Source organism: Alternaria atra, assembly GCF_907166805.1.
Source record: "Alternaria atra isolate CS162 genome assembly, contig: 35, whole genome shotgun sequence".
Taxonomy (NCBI): domain Eukaryota; kingdom Fungi; phylum Ascomycota; class Dothideomycetes; order Pleosporales; family Pleosporaceae; genus Alternaria; species Alternaria atra.
Genome location: NW_025091334.1, coordinates 1,523,202 through 1,545,010, shown reverse-complemented (window position 1 = coordinate 1,545,010; position 21,809 = coordinate 1,523,202). Strand labels below are relative to the sequence as shown.

The 21,809-nt window shown below is 51.4% G+C and overlaps 7 protein-coding genes across 7 annotated transcripts; 3 read left to right on the top strand and 4 right to left on the bottom strand.

The window, feature by feature from the left end:
• Window positions 1-45: 45 nt before the first annotated feature.
• Window positions 46-1,079, bottom strand: ALTATR162_LOCUS11416 (uncharacterized protein; the record flags this gene model as incomplete). The annotated part of the gene is made up of 3 exons (XM_043319058.1): window positions 46-427; window positions 492-816; window positions 884-1,079. 3 exons carry the CDS (start codon window positions 1,077-1,079, stop codon window positions 46-48), a joined length of 903 nt encoding a protein of 300 aa, XP_043174993.1.
• Window positions 1,080-2,184: 1,105 nt separating this feature from the next.
• On the top strand, window positions 2,185-4,020 carry ALTATR162_LOCUS11415 (uncharacterized protein; the record flags this gene model as incomplete). Its single annotated transcript, XM_043319057.1, has 1 exon — window positions 2,185-4,020. The coding sequence occupies one exon, from the start codon at window positions 2,185-2,187 to the stop codon at window positions 4,018-4,020; it is 1,836 nt and encodes a 611-aa protein (XP_043174992.1).
• A 2,456-nt stretch (window positions 4,021-6,476) lies between these two features.
• Window positions 6,477-7,926, top strand: ALTATR162_LOCUS11414 (uncharacterized protein; the record flags this gene model as incomplete). Its single annotated transcript, XM_043319056.1, has 3 exons — window positions 6,477-6,913; window positions 6,968-7,563; window positions 7,613-7,926. The coding sequence occupies 3 exons, from the start codon at window positions 6,477-6,479 to the stop codon at window positions 7,924-7,926; spliced, it is 1,347 nt and encodes a 448-aa protein (XP_043174991.1).
• An 870-nt stretch (window positions 7,927-8,796) lies between these two features.
• ALTATR162_LOCUS11413 (uncharacterized protein) lies at window positions 8,797-11,285 on the bottom strand (the record flags this gene model as incomplete). The annotated part of the gene is made up of 6 exons (XM_043319055.1): window positions 8,797-9,591; window positions 9,643-10,211; window positions 10,259-10,896; window positions 10,948-11,079; window positions 11,134-11,154; window positions 11,209-11,285. The coding sequence occupies 6 exons, from the start codon at window positions 11,283-11,285 to the stop codon at window positions 8,797-8,799; spliced, it is 2,232 nt and encodes a 743-aa protein (XP_043174990.1).
• A 1,017-nt stretch (window positions 11,286-12,302) lies between these two features.
• Window positions 12,303-14,082, top strand: ALTATR162_LOCUS11412 (uncharacterized protein; the record flags this gene model as incomplete). The annotated part of the gene is made up of 2 exons (XM_043319054.1): window positions 12,303-12,718; window positions 12,771-14,082. 2 exons carry the CDS (start codon window positions 12,303-12,305, stop codon window positions 14,080-14,082), a joined length of 1,728 nt encoding a protein of 575 aa, XP_043174989.1.
• Window positions 14,083-15,517: 1,435 nt separating this feature from the next.
• Window positions 15,518-16,779, bottom strand: ALTATR162_LOCUS11411 (uncharacterized protein; the record flags this gene model as incomplete). The annotated part of the gene is made up of 3 exons (XM_043319053.1): window positions 15,518-16,221; window positions 16,277-16,362; window positions 16,412-16,779. 3 exons carry the CDS (start codon window positions 16,777-16,779, stop codon window positions 15,518-15,520), a joined length of 1,158 nt encoding a protein of 385 aa, XP_043174988.1.
• Window positions 16,780-18,251: 1,472 nt separating this feature from the next.
• ALTATR162_LOCUS11410 (uncharacterized protein) lies at window positions 18,252-19,355 on the bottom strand (the record flags this gene model as incomplete). The annotated part of the gene is made up of 2 exons (XM_043319052.1): window positions 18,252-18,798; window positions 18,943-19,355. 2 exons carry the CDS (start codon window positions 19,353-19,355, stop codon window positions 18,252-18,254), a joined length of 960 nt encoding a protein of 319 aa, XP_043174987.1.
• Between the last annotated feature and the right edge of the window lie 2,454 nt (window positions 19,356-21,809).

Genomic DNA, 21,809 nt, shown 5'->3' with positions numbered 1-21,809 from the left:
TCCACGCATGTTCTAAGAGCTACTAGTAATGGGGAATGGTGTTTGTTATTGCTGCAGCAATTTCATCATCCACTCATAGACAGCCCACTGAACTGCATTTACCACAAATGCTCGTACACTACATATCCCAAGGCCGCGGAAGAAAACGCCCACACCCTCTGTCCGGTAGGCTTGCCTAGCGATCTCAACAGAGCTCAACCGCGCTCTCGGTGCCTCTGACCCTAGCAGCGCACTCTGCTCACCATCTCGTACCGGCGCATGTAGTATCTGCGTCTGAACCCGCGTCTTGATAACATCCAATGGAAATATGGACGCCCAGGTTATCACTCCGGCCAGACCTCCACACAGCAGCACTTTCATAGCCGTTTCTCTATCCGAGTCGTCTGGTGAGCTCCAGGCTTGCTTGGAAAGTTCGTAAGACCAGAAACTATGCAATCGGTCAGTCGATATCCTTCGTCTTTCTCCAATCGCCCTGCCTGGTAACTACTCACTAAAAACCATATCCCACTGCGTCTCTCACACTAGTAATGCCACCTCCATAGTACAACCCCCTGATTCCTTCCGTCCTCCAAACATCCCTCGCTACACTCCACGACGTTGTTGTCGCGCTCGTAGCAACCTGTGCGCGGCACTTTACGAGTTCCGTAGGTGCGCTAACCACGAAAGATGCGAGGCCACCAGTTGCGCCAGCGAGGAAGACTTTGGAGAAGTTTGTAGGTGATGTGGGCGAATCGTTTAGTAAGGAGAGAGTGCGATTGTATGTCATGAACAAGAGAGCGTTGAGCGCGCCATAGGTCAGAATGGGTGCTGTTGCGCCTATACTGGAGAAGTCAAGTCAGCCTACTAATTTTTGATATCAATTTGCTTTGTGGTATTCACTCACCTCTTACGAGCGTCCCAGCATTTTCAAAATGTCCTTTGAAGCTATTTGGTGCTGTTACCGCACCCGTTGCTGTTGTAGGTTCGACATTTTGCGCTGTTTTGCCGGCTTGCAGACGCGTTTTTATTAAGTCGAGGGGGTTTCCGATTATTATACCTGCTGCGCCGGATACGTAACCTGCCCAGAAGTCTGCGGACATGGTCTTTGGGGAGAGGGGTTAGTGAGGGAAGTTGGAGGGGTACTTGGGGAAGGGTTGCTGGAGAGATGCGGATTGTGGGGCGCGAGGTTTAGATGCCGAGGCATAGGATACGAGAGGTTGTCAATGTAAACAATGATCTCGAGGATGTTCATACAGCATGTTGTTGATGGCTACACTACTAGGTACTTCATGTGGCTATTGACTTCCTACACATGGCGAAGATCCACGAACACTCGTTATTTCGTCTATTGTCGTACACATTGTTGGGTGGCAGAGCGTAATGAACCAGAGGCTGACTGATGTCGAGGTTTAACTGAAGGTGCTTGTGAGTTTAACTCTAGAAACAGAGATAGAAGCAATCTGCGTCGTAGATTGCCCAGATCATGTTTGCTTTGCTGGCGATTCGTTTGGTTTCGCTCGGGACGCTTGACGTCGTTCGCATGCCTGACAGCACGTACGAATAAGCAATAGACGAAGAGACCGTACTATTTTACTGTCTCTCTGATAATTTCAGTTCGTCGTAAAGACTGGCTTAAGGCCCGATCTAGATTGACGTGGAAGAAGACCCAATAATCTGCAGATGGTGTGTGTCATTCGTGGTGGCGTTGGCATGTCGACCTGACCCGAATGATTCATGGAGCACTGACCTTATGAGGCTGAGACACAAGCCGATCACCCTCACCCCGCCGCCACCCAGAGCTCACTCACTTAGATTTACACTCGCGCAACTCTTATTGTTCTCATACTACTCATTTCTTCCTTTTCACTCGTGTCTGGAGCTCTTGATCCAGCCTGGTGACACTTCTGTCATTGACCTGTCGCGATAGACCATGAGCGTGCGATTGAGGCGATTGTTTCGAGATCAGTTACACGGTATGTTTGACAGTTATTGCGATACCGACTGCGCAGCCTGCACATCGAATTTGAGGAGCCTATCAGGCTGTACCATACGCTGGTGCGGGCGGTAGCCTTGAATCCAGTAACCATGGTTCGTCGTTCACACAACTTACATCATCTCAGTATCTTCTACATAATAGCACCCGATTCCTTACGACAAACACACACGAAAGCCAAACGTCTCGTTTCATTCACCTAGCATAACCAAATGCCTTCGCAACCGCCCGACTCTGGCTGGGATTTCAGCTCCGTTATCGATCTGATAGACTCGGGAGCCCAAGACGTCAGCAGCCCAACGCTTCGGCCTGGGGCGCCAACTAAGGCTTCCGCGCTGAAAGATGGAGGAATACGTCTGGGAAGCTTCTCCAAGCTATTCGAAAGCTTAGGATTCGCCGATATTGACCCCGCACCGTTGCCGCCACTCGATCCTGAATCCGAACTGAGTAACTCTGATGAGGCTTTACTACCATCCCCCACACTCGAATCGACCAAGACACCCGCCAGGCATATCGAGACTTCGGACGAGCAGCCGACAGAAAACACAGGCTTGACCAAGACTCAACGGAAAAAGGCTCGCAGACGTGCCGAGAAAGAATTAGAAGAAGAACGAAATCGTCAACAGGCTGTTCAGGATACCTTGGCGCAGCTTGCGGAAGATCGCAAGCAGAGGCAGCACCAGGCACAGCAAGCGTCACTGCGGAAGCAATTGGACGAAATCATCGACAATACCACTGAGGTTGTCAATTCGCCCGAAACGCCGTCCAAGCCTTCCCGAACACACTCACGATCCAACGTGGGCGCTAAGATCAGGCCTGCGACTCCTACCCCGGTACCAGGACATGGTACAACCGAAGCCCCTCGGGCACAGCAGAAGCAGCCCAGGACGCCCAAGCCTCGCCCCAGTATACTCAAGCGGCCTTCTGCGGCACAACCAGTAACTCCTCAGCCTCTTCAACCAGCGCCTGCTATCATCCCTTCCACTGCACCCGCACCCACTCAGACCCAACACGCAACACTCGGCGCAACTGCACCGCCCCAGTACACTCTGGCCGAGCCGCAGCAACCGCCTCGCGCAATCACACCGGTACATCACGGACTCGTTCCCCGGACCGTTCGACCTGTTACCTTGCCAAGGACTTGCTCCCAACCTGCTGTTATTCAGCAGCCACCTACTACTCCTACACCAAATGTTAGCTCGTTTAGCGGACGACGACCACCGCTCACGATTAGATCGCAGGTAGAGCGTCACTACCACCTGTTTAACAAGTTGTTGAACACTTTTCCTGAAGATCGAAAGTGGCTGGTGTCGCCTATGCAACTTCTCAATGAACGAGAGTCGGCTCATGGATTGCATGTTTTTGTTGATGCCTCGAACATCATGATTGGCCTCAAGGACATGCTCCGATACCACGGATTGCGGCACGATGCCTACGACATGTCTTTTGATAGTCTTGCACTTTTGATGGAACGCCGTCGGCCCGTAGCAAAGAGATTCTTTGCCGGCTCACACCGTGAAGCCAATCCTCTGCCACATGTAGCGAAGTTGGTCGAAACTTCCAAGGCAGTCGGTTACGACAGTGTCATGCAAGAGCAGGTGCTCATTGTCCGCGAAGAATCAGAGAAGAAGAAATTCTTCAATGATGTTAAGAAGATGGGTTGGCACAAGGCTACTCAAATGCGTGCTGAGAGCGGCAGCGACTCTGAAACGGGTCCGCCGGCTCCCAAGACCCCTTCAGCCCCGAAATGGGTTGAGCAGGGTGTTGACGAGATTCTTCACTTGAAGATGTGTCAGAGCATTATTGATACCGAAGTGCCGAGCACCATGGTTCTCGCAACTGGCGATGGGGCTGTTGCGGAGATGTCAGACGGCTTCCTGGCTCATGTTGAGCGGGCTTTGAAGAGGGGCTGGAAGGTGGAGTTGATTAGCTGGGGACAGCAAATCAATGGTGGGTATCGGAAACGGCAGTTCAGGTCCAAGTGGGCGGAACAGTTCACGATTATCGAACTCGACGAGTTCTTGGAGGATCTTATTGACACGCCGTAGGACGGTGGATATACATGGCTTGATGTTTTGGTGGAGGATGCGTTTTATGCATGTTAGCACGCGATACGATGTACGATCGGGCATGGCGTTCGCATATCGTTTTGAGCGGGGGTTCTTTTCTCCAAAGGCCATGTATAGCTTCGGCCTTGTTCGTAGGGAGAGTTTTGTATTGCATTGTTCTGCAAAGACATCCGGCGTTGTCATTACATAGCATGTCTTAGCGCATCTGATAGTATGAAGAAGTTGGAGTATTCTTGTTTGTGATCCGAGAAGATTTTGTGATGCAAAACACTTTCCAGCAAGCGGACGACTATAGTTAACTCTACAGTATGTTCTGGCCAAGGAATACATCTATAGAACAAGGGTGTTCCGTAGCATCCCCCCCGCGCAATCTGGTACCTGAACATCATACCCACATGGCCTTTTGTGGAGTCTCCTCCGTGCCTCCCTATTGCCTCATCCGAGGCTTCCGAGATCAACATTGAAGTGTTCATGGCGATCAGCGACAACCTAAGCTCGCGTGCCGAACGGCAGCGAGACGGCAAGAAAGCTAGGTGCAAGGGGGGAAGGAAAATTACCCGACTCCCGCCTTTGCAGGGCGCGACGGTTTAAGCGAGCTCGGGCCTTGTCGGGGTCCGAGGCGGCCTGCGAGAGTTGGGGCGGGAAAAGAAGAGAAGCAAAGGCTGAAATACGCGGGATACGAGACTACTGGGGTTCTGCGCGACATTTTTCGCGTGTGCTGTTCCTCGCATGCAAGACCGTTGCTGGATTTTTTTATTTAGTGAAACGCTCGTTGATGCCGGTGCTTTGTTCTTCGCGCCAAACGAGCGGAGAGACTGCGGGCAGATGTTTTGTTTTGCACATTGTTGTTGTTGGGGAAAACTGAGTCAATACGTAACCGTGGTATGCTATGGCATTGTTAATGTCAAAAGGGGATGTACATGGCATTGCTGGAGAAGGGGTATAGAGAGTTAGGCAAAAAGGGAGAGGGAAATTGCGATGGTCGCAATCTCGACTCTTCTCTTGCGATTTAGCCTTGAAATGCAACGTTTTCTGTCTAATCGAGGTTTATTGAATTGAGTTTTTTCCTTGACTCGCTAAAAAGGTTTTTCTTGACCGCTGATTAGCTTGGACAAGGCGAATGTCGTGAAGCGTTGGCGTGGAGGTTGTGTTCGTCCGAGGCTCCGCCCTACTTACGTCCGAGAGGGCAAGATACATCGGCGATCGGGCAGCGGGCGGATCGGACAGGAAAAAGGAAATTGCGCATCGCACGAGAAAGACGGCGTTCAGATGCGTCGGGTGGAACCATGGCAATGGGAAGAGCGGGCTTTGGCAGTCCAGCCAAGAGGGTAAAGGGTAGCACGGCTTGCGGATCTTACGAGATGCCGAGGGCGCCTATTCAGACGACGTCGCGAGGATACGGCAGAGTACAGTCAGCGGTGGCTTTTTTGCACAGTCAAAGGTGGAGGGGTGCGATTGGTAAGTAGCGTGCAAGAGGTGAGAAGGTTTAGCAATGCAGTGGAGCCCGGGGCGGACAGGTGATGAAGATGCAGTGCATGTTTCGTGTTCCTTTGAGGCTGGGGGGTGGTGGCCTTGTGTGTGAGACAATGGTGACAGCGACAACGCAACGAGGCTTACCAGCAGATGCCCGTATCTCGTAAAGAAGACGACAGGGGTGTGCATGTCGATGGTCGTCGATTGGGTCTACGTCTTTCACGATGTGCTTGACGGCACGATGCGGTAACCTGTATGTTGATGTCATGATGGGCTTAACCAAGCGTCTAACACACAGCTGCATGGCGCTGGCGCTGGCGCCAGACCAGCAGCAGTTTTGCAGAGATGGGTCCCGTACGCGATGACAAAGCCATGTGCGACGGAGCACCGAGAAACGTGATAGCGATGAGAGCTGCAAGGGTCACATGCATGCAGATACACTGCCCTGTGTGTCGCATGTCAGCAACCATGGTTGAGTGTGGGCATGCTATCCAAGACTATCAAGCCGCAACAAAGCCGTGCAAACAGTAGAGTCAACGACGACTACCCACATTCCTCTGCTGAGACAGCCAAGACATGGAAACATTGATGCGAATCCTGGTGCAAAGACACAGCGTCTTGTTGTAAACGAAATTGAGAGCACTTGGGCCCTAACCAGCTCCGTCGTAGCCGCTCACGTCGCGGACCTAATTTGACCCCCCGGCACTGTGCAAGCCTCAGCCATCCGGAGCTTCCACTAAGTTACGGCTGCCTTTCATAATCCTTAGTCCGCCCTCTTCCGCTTTCCTTTCCCTCTTGTTCGCTCGCCCACCGTCTTGCGCAGCTCTCCAGACAAGACGACCTGACGACCTCCCTCGCCGCGAACGAGCCCCCACCAGCCTTTGGTCGCGTGTGTTGTTGCCCTGTAACTGCGCCACAGACAATCCCCCGAGCGACCGAGCCCTTCTCACCACTATTCCACCATGACCAACAAGAGCTACCTCGCTTTTCTCGACAACACCACCGCTTCCGACATGCTGTCGCGCACCTCGGTCCCGGGCCTATCTGCCCTGCCCAGTCTTATCCCCCATCGCGTCCGCAGAAAGTGGCGGGCTACCAAGTCGCGGATACGCAGTCGCCAGGCCCCAACATCATCCATCGCCGGCCTCGAGACGTCCTTTTCCCCTTCGGACACGCTGCGCTCTCTGCGAACCCATTCTTGGTCCATATACGATGCCCAGTACCTCTTCCTCGCCATCGTCGCCATCTTCTCCCTCTCCGTGAGCGAGGCGCCAGGGCCATTTGCCAAGACATTTATAGCGACGCTGCTCATGACGGGCCTGTGTCTGCCCATCACGCGACAGTTTCTCCTCCCATTACTCCCTACTCTTACATGGCTCTTCCTCTTCTCGAGCTGCAAGTACGTACTGTCTTTGCTATCCGATATGTACATCTATATTAACCTTCACCCTAGATACATCTCCGCTGACTACCGCCCTTCAATCTGGGTCCGCGTCCTCCCCGCTCTCGAGAACATCCTTTACGGCGCCAACCTGAGTAACATCCTATCCGCACACAAGCACACAGTTCTGGACATCCTCGCTTGGTTGCCCTACGGAGTAGTACACTATGTATCGCCTGTTATTGTTAGCGGATGCATGTTCATTTGGGGTCCTCCTGGCACCCTCCCTATCTGGGCGCGTGCTTTCGGATACATGAACATCACAGCTGTCCTGATCCAAATCGTCTTCCCATGCTCGCCGCCCTGGTATGAGAACTCGTATGGATTGGCACCCGCCAACTATAGTATCCCTGGAGATGCTGCGGGGCTCAAGGCAATTGACAGGCTGACTGGAATTGATATATACACGTCCACCTTCCTCGCCTCGCCCATGGTCTTTGGTGCTTTCCCCTCACTGCACTCGGGATGGGCTACTTTGGAAACGCTGTTTATGGGACACGTCTTCCCCAGGCTGTTCCCCGTATACGTTTTCTACACCATGTGGCTCTGGTGGTCGACCATGTACTTCTCTCACCACTACGCCGTTGACCTGGTAGCTGGCAGTCTGCGTAAGTTGCCATTCTTACTTGCATCTCTACTATTGCTAATCTTTTCTAGTTGCCGGTGTCTGCTACTTCTTCGGTCGCGCCAAGTTCCTGCCCCGCCCGCAATCCGACAAAGAGTTCCGTTGGGACTACGACTACGTCGAGATTGGTGACCCCATGGACGGTGCTGGCTACAGCATGCTCGACATCTACGAGGAGTTCCAGCCCCACTCCGACTCTGACGACTGGGCGAGCGGCTCCTCTTCATCCTACTCTACCGGTGGTAGGAGCCCCGTCGGCGCTCGGTCGCCCACCGACGACTCTCAAAGCCTCTGGGAAGGCGACACAGTCGGATCCGATACCGAACACACCCTCCGCAAAGACTAAGACGACAACCATCTACATCTACATCTCTCGCCACAAACTTATACTCATCCCTACGTTCGCACATCACCATACATCCCCAGGTGACGGCCTTTACGACCTATGCATTGGAGCGGAGTTTTATTGTTTGCGAAGCATTTCAGCGGTCCATTTTATAATCATGGATTTGACGGCATAGAATTACTGGCGTCAGCAGAAGACGCTGCAACATGCATCAGGGATCCACACCCATTCTTCTCGTGGATATCCCTTACTAGCGCCACAGTGCGCGGTTTATTGTACCCCATTTTTGATACCCAAGTCGGTCGCTTACTTTGGCTTTTCTAGAACTGTAAAAAAAAGCTTTTTACAGTTGTGTTGTATACATTCGCTTCAGCGCCCGGCCGCCGCCCTTTTCTCATACTTTTTTTTTGAGCGGCTGGACGTCTGCAATAGGGGGTTTCTGATGATGTCGAGGACATGAATTGAAGCAAGGAAATGCATTTGTTCAAATGCTGCATTGATCTTGGACTCGGGATAGGTGGTATACATGGCTGGTTTAGGCCTACTGCCTCGGAAAAGGGACATTATTACTAGTGTAATGCTTAATGGAATGGAAACGGTTAATGAACCAATATTGTGGATTGAGGCTTCACCTTGGACCTTGTCGTGCATGCATTAACGCGATGTAGCAGTGACTTCAGTAGTCAGTCGCTCAGCAATACAAACAAGAAACCGTACTGGTGCGTTGTGGTATTGTCATTCATTACCAACTCTCGATTTGTATACATGTCATCGTATCAGGGCATGTTTCCAGCGCCAGCCGATGCTCACTAGATATACTTTTCGCTAACACAAAACACTTGAACCAACGATACCATCCATACTAGCTACCTAGAACAAGTCCAATAAGTCCTGGTTACTCTTCTTGCTCGGCTCGCCGCCTAACTGCTGTGTCGGTGGTGGAGGTTGATTTGTATCCATGCTCATGCTTGCGAATCCATTCATGATATCGTCGTTGCTCATTTGCGTGGGTTGTGCAGGTGCGGCGGCGGCTCCACCTCCGTCTCCAAATAAGCCTAACAAGTCGTCCATGTTTGATTGTTGTGGCGCGGGAGCGTTTACTGCTGGAGACGCGACACGTTGAGGGGTTCCACCCAGTCCTTCCAGACCTGACGAGCCGTGTGTGGGTTGCTTCTGCATTGAAGCAGGTGCGGAGCCATCAAAGTCAATGTCCAAGAGGTTCTCCACATTCGTAGGCGCTTGTCCGCCAACTGCTGCTGCTGCGGCTGCCGCAGCAATCGGATTCTCTCTTGCTTCTTCTTGCTGCTCCTCAATGGCAGCCCGTTGCATCGCCTCTGCGCCGAATCTGCCTTGTCCAAGGAAGGCTTCTGGTGGCTTGTGGTAGACTGAAGCCAGAGTTGACAGTTCTGTAAGCAGAGTCTCTAGTAGTTGAGGAGGTAGTGATCGTATTGTGGAAGTGATTGGGGGTTTATCAGAGAGCACGATATCCTTGGTGATCTGGGGATCACTGGACAGCAGTCGCCAATATACGTATGCCCGATCTCGGATATCCGGGTTGTCGTTGTCTGCAGTAGCAGCCTGTAGGACCTTCGTCACCAGGCCTTGTGCTTGATCTGGCTTCTTCAAGAAAAGCTTGACAACGGCTGTGAGTATCTGAAGTTGTGTCTGGCATACGTTAGCTCCTGTAGTACTTCGTCATACATTTTTCAAACATACTTGAGTGAACTCCTCGGCAAATGTGTCCACAAAGTTTGACAAGATCTCGCCGGCGTTGTTGATCTTTTCCGCATACTCTCCGACAATCCAGATAAGAGACGCTCTTGCGTTCGGCTCATCCAGCTCATCTATACACTGACAGAGTGTCGGTATTATGCCCTCGTAACCAGGGTATTTGCGGAAAATGTCCTTGATAACCACGATCGCTTCCTGAACAACGTAGTTGACTTTGGTGTTGATGAGGTCTAGCAGCGTGTTGACGCACTTCTCGCTTGCGCTCTCGATCTTGATCGCGACCTGTCCGATGGCCTTTACTGCTCGTCGCACGAAATCCATATCCACTTCCATAGCATACTCCTTCAGCTCGGCCAGTAACTGATCGACGTTCTTATCGTTCGCTATCCGCACCATTATCTCCAACTTTTGCATCTTCAGGTATGGCGGGTCGTTGTATTTGCAGAAGAAAACGCGCATCTCTTTACTGAGAATGTCCGATTGTTTCTGGAGCAGTAAGTCGATGTTTCGGAGCGCAACGTATTGTACTTCTGGAGCGGAAGATACGAGCGTGACTGTATCTTGTTAGTGATAGCCCGTTCTGTCTCGGTCCTCAACATACCTAACGGCGGAGCCATCTTCTTCGCATACGACTTGTTCATCTCAGGAGATATGTTTCGCATATGCAGGAACACAACCTTAACAGCTGCCAACACCACACTCGGATTGACGTGCTGAAACTGCGGAACGACTCTTTCGCAAATGTGCTCTGCCTCCTTGACATCCACTGGCTTGTAGTCTGCCAGAGTGGTAAGCAGCGTGACTCTGCCCCACTCTGTACATTCGTTCAGCGCCAAAAGCATCTTCTTCAGTTGTTGTGACGAAATAACCAGGGCTTTGGTTTCCGGTGCTGCCTCCTGAATCTCTACCAGCGCAGTGACCGAGTTTGCGACTACCATGGGGTTCGGGTCGCCCACAAGTTCCTGCAGCTGTTCCAGGAAACCATTCTCAATGCACATGTTCGGTGCGAGATCGAAGAGCTTAGCCACACACAGTGCTGCTGTTTTCCGTACGTATGGAGACTCGTCTCTAAGTGTCTTCCGTAAAGGTTCCTCCATATAATCTGTCATCTTATCAACACGGATACACCCCATGGTTCGGATCGCCAATGCTCGTATAAGTGGGTTTGCGTCTTCGGAGTCTTGTACGAAAGTGTTTACGGCGAGAATGCAGAGGTCAGGATGTGATTTTGCGTAATTCCTGGTGCATATCGTCAGCTTCCGCTTGTGTCACAATCTGAATTATACGCACATGAGGTATAGATACACCAGCTTCTTCTGGTCAAGGTCCCCAGTTGCAATGTTCTTCAGAACATCAGGGAAGAGTGCTGAGACATCTTTGCCCAGCGTCATAGACATGATAGTTTTCTGGATGGCTTCTTTTCTGCCATAGTCTTAGTATCCAATCCAAATACTTGCGATAATCTCAGGTGCTCACCGTTCGTAGGCATATTGGGAACTAGAGCAGTAGTCAGTTATGAACAGCTATACTGGTCCTTGGGGTACCTCATACACCAGACCTGCCCTCAATTCAAACGTCTCTCCCTTGCGCGGAGGCGCGAATGCGCCTCTTATCCTATTAACAGCCATCTTCGTAAGACCGCAGAGGTCGACCGCTCAGCCAAACCCCTCCGATTCCGGCTCGCGAGGTCTTGAACCTGTAGTGTAAGGCCCGGGATATTCGAGGCGCAGTCGTTCTGGAGTTTTTATGAGAATATCCAGAAGTCGGTGTCTCTGGGTCAAGTGGCGTCGTTGAGTGAATATGCGGGTTAAGTCAATGTTCGTGGAGCTTCGCGATTGCCAGACTGCCACCTTGAGGATATGGCCCGTGCGCCCGGGGGGCCCCACCCATGTATCGCATCTAGCCCTGAAATGCTTCGATGCTTCCGCCGCGTTCACTGTCACGTCGAAATAGCAAAATGGTAAGTTGAGGATAGCGGCCCGTGTACACTGGAATTCTAATGTGGAATGCTAGCCTTCCAACTTGCCTAATCTACGTCGACTGTTCGTAGAGGCGCGCAGCGAGGCAGAGGAGAGCGCGTATTCAAGGAAAGCTGTACGCTCTTTCTAGCGTTATCAACATTGATAAAATACCCAACTGACACAAACACAGTTCTATAATCTTGCAATTTTCATGTCATCCATTGCCGTCTTTAGCTTGGTCGCTCAACGAATGGCTTCTGCAAAGGCCGTCGGTTCATAACTGGGGGAGGACCATCACTACATGACGAGCGCCTTGACCGATTCATAAGATCGCGGAGAGACATACAGTTCCCGGTCTCTCTCACAAGTGCTATTGTGCTTTATTGTGGAGCGACCCTGCGGCCGGCGCTTACATGAATAACGACCTCCTTCGGCGCTTGAGACAGCGATTTTGCGAATTTAGATTATCCATCATCCAATCGATTCACTACCGGATGAATCAAATACCTGTCGTAAGCGAGCGAGGCGCGAAGTGATACGACACTTGCTAGCATTTTCTGACCTACATGCATGTAACCATGAGTTGCGGCACAGTGGCAATACACCACATCAATAAGAGGACATAATGCGTCGTACTTTTCGTTCTACTCTCCTGGCGAGGTAACAAACCTCCATATCCCAAACATGTTTCGTTCCGCGCCTACAACACCCCCAGAGCAGGAAAACAACCTCAAAGACCGGCCCCCTATTCGAGCATCAACGACGTTCTACGATCGGATCGTAACCGATTGGTGGTGGTGGGAACTACTCAGCTGGACTGTTAGTTTCGCTTGTGTGGCTGCTATCATAGGTGTACTTTGGTATTATGATGGCAAAAGACAGCCGGAGTATTTGGTAACAGGCATCACGCTCAACGCATACGTCTCTGTTTTTGCTGCAGTATCCAAAGCAGCGTTGATATTACCTGTTTCGGAAGCCATTGGGCAGCTGAAGTGGGTCTGGTTTCAGGAAGAGGCTGCGCTATGGGATTTCCAGAGTTATGACGCCGCCAGTCGTGGGCCTTGGGGTGCAGCCATGCTCCTTATCAAGACAAGGTGCAGGTCAGTACAAATAAAGCTTGAACCTTGTTCACACTCGCTGATGTGGATTCAGACACTTAGTATCTCTCGGTGCCTTGGTAACTGTTCTTGCGCTCGCATTTGAGCCGTTCTTCCAGCAGATTGTGGCCTACCCGGAAAGAATGACTGCTACCCAGCAGGGTATCACCTGGGCTGCAAGAAGTTTTGTACCAAACTATACGCCTATACTGCGTAAATTTTGCACAGACACCCGCTCAGACCCGACAATGTCTGCAGTGATTGACGCTGCTTTCAATACTCCAGAGATCGGGATCAGACCGTCCACAGCCACGTGTCCCACAGGTAACTGCACCTGGCCTTCGTATTCAACACTTGGTGTTTGCCACGAATGTCAGGATGTGTCCTCTTCGCTCGAGTATCATTGTAAGAACAACACATCTTTGGATCGTGCAACAGGTTTCAGAGAGGCATCTGATCCTTGCGGATTCAAGATCAACAACACTTTCCTGGTTGGTTCAACTGGAGTGGTGGGTTTTCGTAGAGTAACCAGTCTGACAACATTGATTGTGAACACTTCGAATACCGCGGCACGATTCGATCCATTTTTGAACTCTACCAAATTTCGAGGCGCAACTTTGCCCATTGTAGATTTCTACATTGGATACACTCCTGGAGGACCAGCAGCCGTGATGAGAAACGAGACACCAGTGTTTTCTGAATGTCTGCTTACTTGGTGCGTGAAGACTCTACAGGCTCGAGTCAACAACGGCACCCTCGAAGAATCAGTCGTCGACACTATTACAATACAGCCAGACAGCTATAGCGCGTCGTCGCCAATCGTTGCCGCACTTGGGCCTAATGAGACCTTCAACATCATAAACCAGACCACGGAGATTCTGCGCGACTGGATTATTTCTGATCTGCCTCCTATACTCTCCCAAAACCCGGAATTTCCTTTCGGCTCTGATATGGGCATATGGAACTTTCACCACGTACCACCGTACGACTTTGAGGGTGGTCTTTCAAACCTCACTAGAGCAATAACGAACAACATGAAATCGCGCGGAGTAGGCACCGTTCCTATCGAGGGTACAGCATGGAAATCGGAGAAAATTGTTCAGATACGCTGGGTCTGGATTACCTTACCTGCTATCTTGCTCGTCGGAAGCCTGGTCCTGCTCTGCGCGACCATATGGGAAGGACGGCGGACCCAGGCTCCTGTGTGGAAATCTTCGGCATTGGCTACGTTGTTACATGGGCTGTCCGAAGAAACGCAAAGACGTATTGACCCGGACCTTTCGTCAAGTCAGATTGAAGCAATCTCCACTAAGCTTAGAGTACGCCTCTCGTCTCAGAGAGGCGATGCGCGCTTGGTGGCAACATAAGCGATTTGCTACATAAGTCGAATTTTCAACGTTCTGTTCATTGTCTCCCAGTAGATATACACTCGCATTTGAGCGTCTTTGCTTGGTAGAAGTGGGTCGCCAGCTTCTTCCAATTCACCTCCCAGACCCAGACCTTCCTGTCGTCGTCCCAATGGAATGTTCCCTTCACAACCACTATTAAACCAATCACGGAATTCTTTCCGATGTTAACTCACGGTGGCGCCTCTCGCAGTCGTTCATCCGGTAACATCCTTGTGCGTTTAAGTTCATCATCGCTCTTCATATCCCCTGGCGGCCCAGGAGACTTGGGCGATTTCAAAATGATGCGTTGTTGATTGGCCATTAAGCTCTCGAAAGAGAATATTATCCTTGCGCGGGGAATGGGATTACCAGGTCACTTCAGAGCACCTGTTGCGGGATCGCGACGCGGAAGTGCAAGGGAGATTGTGATGTTTGGAAGATATACGGAGATAAAATGTCGCTCGACATAGTCCTTGAACTACGGCGAAACAGAACGTACTGTAATCCAGAGATGAGACACATCGCGAGGATCAGCTTGTTCCAAAATCTGCAGCCGAAGCTCGGTAGGCAAAGCCAGTGGTGTTGATTGCGTGTGGCCGATTCGTTAATCTAAAACAATGGGAGTTTTCATTTCGCACTGTATTGAACGAAAGAAAATTGGACGTAATGTTAGTAGTAGGCTTCTTGCGTATCCCATTATAAGTTGGATGATGGCACATGAGTCATGGGTGGCCTGGTCGATGATGCGCCGACTCAGCGAATGCAAGCGCCACCCCAAGGCTATCTTTATGTTCTTACGATGATATGTACGTTCTTCAACACACAATGGTATTGCTAATGTGGATCGTGATTGTTCCAGTCAAGTGTTCTTTGTCGGCTGCCACTTCTCTAGTCAGAGAAACGCGTGACAATCACTCATATTTGTTATGCCGAAGTGGACAATCCACAGAAGGACAGCCGAGCCTTCCAACATTGGGTGAGGTCGATAGTTTCTTGGGATGACGTTGTCATTGTTACAAGATCTGTACTGCGACATCTTCCTGCCTGATCGACACATGGTGTCCTGAGACATCCACGTTTCGGCGTCTTCAATGCATTCATGCACAAGCAAGCAACGGTCCAGCTGAAGCTTCATAGGTGATAGGTGGTGTAATAAAATAGTTTTACATTCCATGAATACTAAGTAGGCGCCCGAGAAAAAAAGAGCTCCTTCAGAACCAGTCCAATGAAGCGCTTCGCTTCAACCTCCGTAGAGTGACCTTCCGTGCCCTTCTAGGGACAGAAGTACGTTCTATCTTGTAATTGTCATCAAAGAGGAAAGTACCATTATAGCGTGCGCCGCTTCAAACTTCAAACCATGCCATCTCCAAACCTTGCCATCAACCATACACCTCTCCCAATCTTCGTAAAGTGCTTAGGCGACGAAGTCACGTGTGGCGAAGCTGCGACGGCCGAAGCGTCCACGTCCACGTCCGCGTCCACGACCGAAGCCGCCAAAGCCACCTTGGCCTCCTTGCTGACCACCCTGCTGTCCTCCTTGTTGACCGCCCTGCTGTCCGCCCTGCTGGCCACCTTGCTGGCCACCTTGTTGACCGTTATTCTGGCCGTTGTTTTGGCCATTGTTCTGACCGTTGTTACCACCATTGTTGCCGCCGCCGCCGCCACCGCCGACTGTGAATCTAACACAGTCATCCTGAGGACCACGCTGAGCGACTGGCATGACTACAGGCTGATGGTTGCTAGCAGAAGTGATAGAGCAGGCACGGTAGTTGCCGGCGGGGAGTCCAGCGTCAAGCGTAGCAGTGAGAAGACCGTTACCATCGCCAGCATCGTTGATACCCTTGAAGAAAGCGAAGGTCTGAGCGTCGGGAGGGTTGTTGGCATTGTTGCCCATGTCCTGGACGGAGATATGAGTATGACCGACAACTTTACCACCCTGAAGCGTCTGTGGAGCAGCGTAGTAGGTGTTGTCAGGGTTTGTAAAAGATCCAGCCTCCAAGTTGTTGATCTTCACGGAGAAGTCAATCTTCTGGTTCGCGGCAATATTGGTGTCTCCGTTCTGGGGGTTAGTAAAGACTGCAGAGATCATCTGACCAACAGCAGGGATATCTCCCATGACTATTTAGAAATTAGTAACTTTCTTCTCAAGTAGACTCAATTGTATGAGGCTTACCAATGCCGTTGCAGGAGCCCTCCTTGACCTGTAGACCGTTGGTGAGGGTCTTGCCCTGGCAGAAGTTGATGAAGTTGGCTTGGTCACTGGTAACATTAGTAGGGAACTTGTAGATGAACATGCGTGCCAACGTACGTGAGAGATGCGGCCTGTCCATCCTCCTGACCCTGATCAAATCCGTCGGATTGACTGGCGGTTTGAACGACATCAGCGTTGAGGGCCAGGTTACCACCATTACCGCCGTTGTTGCCACCATTGTTCTGGCCATTGTTGCCTCCGTTCTGTCCGTTGTTCTGGCCATTGTTCTGTCCGTTATTCTGACCGTTGTTGCCGCCTTGACCACCATTTTGTCCATTCTGGCCGTTGTTCTGGCCTTGACCGCCGCCTTGACCGCCGCCTTGACCGCCGCCTTGACCGCCGCCTTGACCGCCGCCTTGACCACCAAACTGGGCGTTGGCAACACCGGCCGCAAGCAGCAAAGGGACGAGGGTAGAGAAGCGCATGATGACTGCTCGAAGAACAAAAAGTAAGATTGGTAAAAAGAGTGGAATCCGGCTAGCGGTGGATTACAAATAAGGCAGACACGTTCAACGCAATCTGGATGAAGAATTAAGAGGAAGAGAAAGGAATGTAACCCTCAACTGCAGAACCGGAGTGTAATAGGACAAGCGACTGATTGATGGTGAGAAGGCTAGATATCTTGGAGGAATCGCATTGCCTTAAGTCCTTGGCGACGTAGAAGGCAAAGAGTAACCTGGTAAGGCGGCTCGTGGTTCCTCGGGCATGAAACCCACGATGAAGGCAGAGACGTCTCAAACCCACTCATACCGGCATCTCTAAGGTTGCGCACAGGGCGCTGGCATCAACTGGCGCCCTACTATTGACTGAGGCTGTCATGGCAGCCTCTCCGGAACAAGAGTGCGCCAGGCATTGAAGAGGAGGTCCGAGAAACGGTTCGTGTATGAGGTGTGCAAGAACCATCTTTGCGCTAACCCGAACAGGATACGCTAAGCACCTTCCAGGACAGAGCCAGGCATCTTCTAAATTTTGAGGAGGGCGTGCTCAAACTCCTATGATGCCTTACCATGCGCCATAGAGCAGCCGAATGCACGGCAGGAATATGTGATTGATTCCGATAGCCGTTCGTCACCACCGCAACACCAGCGGGAAATTGGTTTACTTGCTGTAGCCCACTCTGTGACCCACGCCTCCCCCATGAGCCTCACCGAATTGTCGGAGGTGCTGTGCTACATACACGAGCAAGGTTAGTTCGTGCTGTCACTGTCTCGATTTCGACGGGTGTGACAGGTGACAGCAGGACTATAGAGTAGCAAGTACGCATCCTGCGCCGTACTACTGCATGCGCTTTGTTGGGATCCATCATTGAGTTGCTCTTTTTGCGAAGACATGCGATGACGGCAATCCTCCATCCGAGATCCATAACGATCGGGAGTACGCGATGTTTGTTGTTTGGAATGTTGTCGTTGCTTGCCAAGTCGTCTTACTACCCGGTCAAGACGACTCACCAGCTCCACTGTGAGCGCGGCGCCCAGGCGAAAAGTCAGCGTACTCCTCCACCATTAACAGAAGTGTATATACCCATTCTCGAGGATCTGCATCTTGCTCCATCGGCTCTGCAAGCGAAGTTACCCCTTTGGCCCACATCCAAAGACCGTGCCCCCGGCACAAGGAACTGAGACAGCTCATGTCAAACCCCGCTACACGTTCGGTTCTCCAGCGTCGTCAAAGATTACGGAATCAGGACTTCCCAATGTAGTGGGACGTTTGCGGGTCACTCGGCATGCCTGAGGCAAGACGTGTCTTTAGGCATAAGGGATCTACATCTGTAACCAATACCCGCAGAAACTTCTCAGGTTCCATTTTCTCTGACGTGAATCCTCGATGTTGGGTTCTTTGATTAACAATTCGGAGTGTTCTTACATGCGTTCTTTCGGATCTATTGTCTTCCATAGTCTCAGATGGTCAATCGGCCCTCCATGACCTGCACTGCGCCGCCTTCGAGGAATAGCTGCGATACAGTTCGTTCCTCGGTCATCTCGACTTCGATGAAAATTTCGCTTCTCCTGCCCATCTCCACGCCCTGGACAATTTCAAATTTCAACGTCTTATATTCTCCTCCTGCCATCAGCGAGAGATATGCTGCCAAATCGCTGGCGGCGCTACCAGTAGCCGGATCTTCTAATGGACCCTCGATCATCCTCGTCCTTAGTTTCGTTGCACCCTCGTTGCTTTTTCCCGTCCGAACAAAGAAATATGTCCCGATGAACGTCTGGTCCCAGCCTTGATCCAGGCCTTCGACTTTGAGAGACTGGCCAGCTAGCGACACCATACCCAGAGCTTCTTCGCTTTCCAATTCGACTAGGACAAAGGTCATGCCTTTTACTATTGAGACAATAGAATGGTCATCTTTGACCCCGAACTTGCCTTGTTGGTGAGCTTCTGCCAATCGGGGCTGGAGTACGAATAGCTCGTCCTTAGTGTACCTCTTCTTGTGGATATGACTGCACTGGTCAGCTTACATACATCTACTGGACTTCAGCTCGCCGAATCGATCTCAGACAGTGGGTCTGGAACACTGGGTGCTAATACTGGTAGTTCGAATTCCAAAGCCTGCCGAAGGAAAAAGTGTCAAACTCAGCACTTACACGTCATGAGGGATGGAAGCCTTCGCTGTCATCTTGCCGCAATCGTACCGCAGTCCAACGCACCCGGCTTTCAGGTTAAAGCTCGCTTCCATGACGCCGCTGTGGATACCACGCTCCCGAGCCGTTCTTCCTAGAGCATAACACGCCGTGCCCACGGTTGGGTGACCCGCAAACGGCAGTTCCTGCGATGTCATGAATATATCGACGGTCCATTTGTCCTCTGTCGCACCATCCGCGTTCTCGTGCAAAAAGGTGGTCTCCGATAGGTTGAACTCTCGCGCAATGGTTTGCTTTTGTTCCTGAGTTAGTGTCCGGTCATGCGGGATGCGAACAATGGCCAGCGGATTGCCACCGTATGGTTGCGACGTGAACACGTCTAAGGTTACGAAGTCGAGCTGAGAAGACGGTGCCATGTTTCAAAAGATCAGAGGTGCTTGTTCTGAGATGAGCACTTGATGCTTGGTGTCCAGCACCGCTCTTGTTTTGTGAATACATGGACCAGGTGACTCATCAAACACCTGCATTCTGCGCTGACTAATTTCGCGACCCCGCTATGGTGTTGACTCAAGTTTTTGTGATGCTCTGGGCCTGAAGCTGTCATGTTTGATTTGAGATATCTTTCGCCGTGATGCTCACCGATCAGTTTGATGGAAGTCTTGCGGCAGCCCAAGGAAACAGTACCAAAGTTGGCCCGCCAAGCATTGTGGATATACGGCGTTATACACACAGCGCTGGCAACTATCTCGGTCACAGCACAGCCTTCGGCCTTGGCGTATGTGTTTGTGACCGATGGTGAGGCTGCGTTCGTGAGGCTGTGCTCTTGCTGTTCAAACACCAACCAAGGAACATTAGGCCGACGTTACGTGTCCTTCCGGCTTGCCCGAAGTATCCTGACGCTTGACAGTAAGGTCAACCCTACCACATGCATACAGCAGTGTGCCTGGATATAGTATCATGTTCAAGTTCTCAGGAGGTCTGCAATTGCCGCACATGTCCAGCAATGTGGTAATGAGGAAGTTGAGTTCTGCCACTCCTTTGCCGGACTTCCACTAATTGTTCGCGCGACGACCCCTCATGTTACGGAGAAGAGCGAGTATAGTGGAAACCTTCGCGCTAAACATGATGAGTTGATCACAAATTCTTGTGGTTGTACCAAAATTCAGAGCACACATATCTAGGATTCCAGATTCGAGTCCGCTTACGCCACCAAGAAAGGGTATGACAGCATGGCCATGGCTATGGCAAACAACTGATTCCAAATCTTACCCTGTGTTCACCTCAGCTGCTCGCCATCTCCGCGGCGCACTGAGGTCGATCTTTAATGCGCATAATTGTTGTTGCAACGATAGTGTTGCTCTCAGAAGCGAAGCAATCTTGGGCTGCGACGAATGAGAAACTGCAACGTTAGATGTGGAGACGAACGGAGGATACTGGTCATACTCTGCCAGGTGCGAGCAGATCGACGCGGAGATTATTTTCAACGGCCTTTATCGATTCATACTCGCATCCTGGCATTCTTGGCTAGCTGCATCTGTACCTGCGCGGCTGGGGAGTGTTGAGAACACACGCCGGCGTTTGTACCCGCGGCCGACCGGCCTGCGAGGGGATTGTTAGGCGGTATGGCGACGCCATGGCCAGCACGAACGAGCCAAAAGCTCGTCAATCTAGCGATGTGCAGTATGATTCCAATATTCCGATCGATTAAATGAGATAATCTCGGCTGGTGCCATGATGGGGATGCCCTCGACCTCGTGGTGTGTGGTTTTCAAGCGAAGAGGAGCACTGAGGCTAGCAAGACTGCTAGGACGATCCTTTGTGTTGCCTGTACGAGTCCGATCTCGAATGCGTCCCGTGCTGCTGCACCGCGGCCCAAAGTCATTGATGTGCATATTCTACACTTGTGGTTGTAGTTGAGGGGGTTCAATCACGTCCGTCGGACGCTGTCCGACAATTCGATGAACACTGCGGACCATGTTCCAACTCATAGTGTGCGGAGGCAGTAGTTATGACATGTCGAGCGCGTCGCGTTGTTTATTGATGTAAGCACTGTTATGGTGCTTTTTGTGATATGAGCAATCTTTTATCGATGCTGCAGACACCCCACTCAGCTGCATGCTTGCACAACGGGGGCAGGGGGCGTGGGAGGTGACAAGTTCGCATGGCTGCAGCTCCGAGTCTGCAAGGTACATCTCGTTTGCGACTGTGCTGAAGCTCAAGGGTATGAGTCGTAAGTCTAGGCTACAAGGGCCAACTTTTTGAGGTTTCATCGTTAACGGCCCTGCTACGCCGCAATCCTCATTGCCTCGCTACACATTCCCACAGGTTGTCGAGATGATGCGGCTCAAGAAGATTTGGTGCAAAGTTCACAAGTGGCCAACTTTCGTCATGGTTGCGTGCGATAGTGGCGTGCGAGACGACAAAGTTTTTTGCACGGCATTGTAGCGAAGGAGCTCGCTCACAAATGCCGGTACAGGCTTATCCTGGCATCGTGACAATTGCAGCTGCGACGATATTCCTTATTGGTAGTGGGGAATAATCTGTACTCGGGCTGCGTGTGCATGTGCAGTCTGCAAGGTCCAAGTGCTCCTGAGGAGACTGCATCGGCTCCAGAATGATGCGGTCGAGTCCAATGTGGAGACTGCAGACTAACAGTTGTCGACGGTGAATTGAGTTAGGGCGGCGCAGAGATGGCGTAGGATTGGGCAGACGTACCACGACTCAGTGAAGCAGAGCGTCAGCCAACGGCGGACGCTTTGCGTTCAGGGTTAGCTTGTGCCACACTTGCTTTCTCCATGTTTTCGACCATGGTACAGCTGCTGCCGCCATGAGGGTGACGTCTCAGGGTCTCCAGGGGAGGGCTAGAGTTG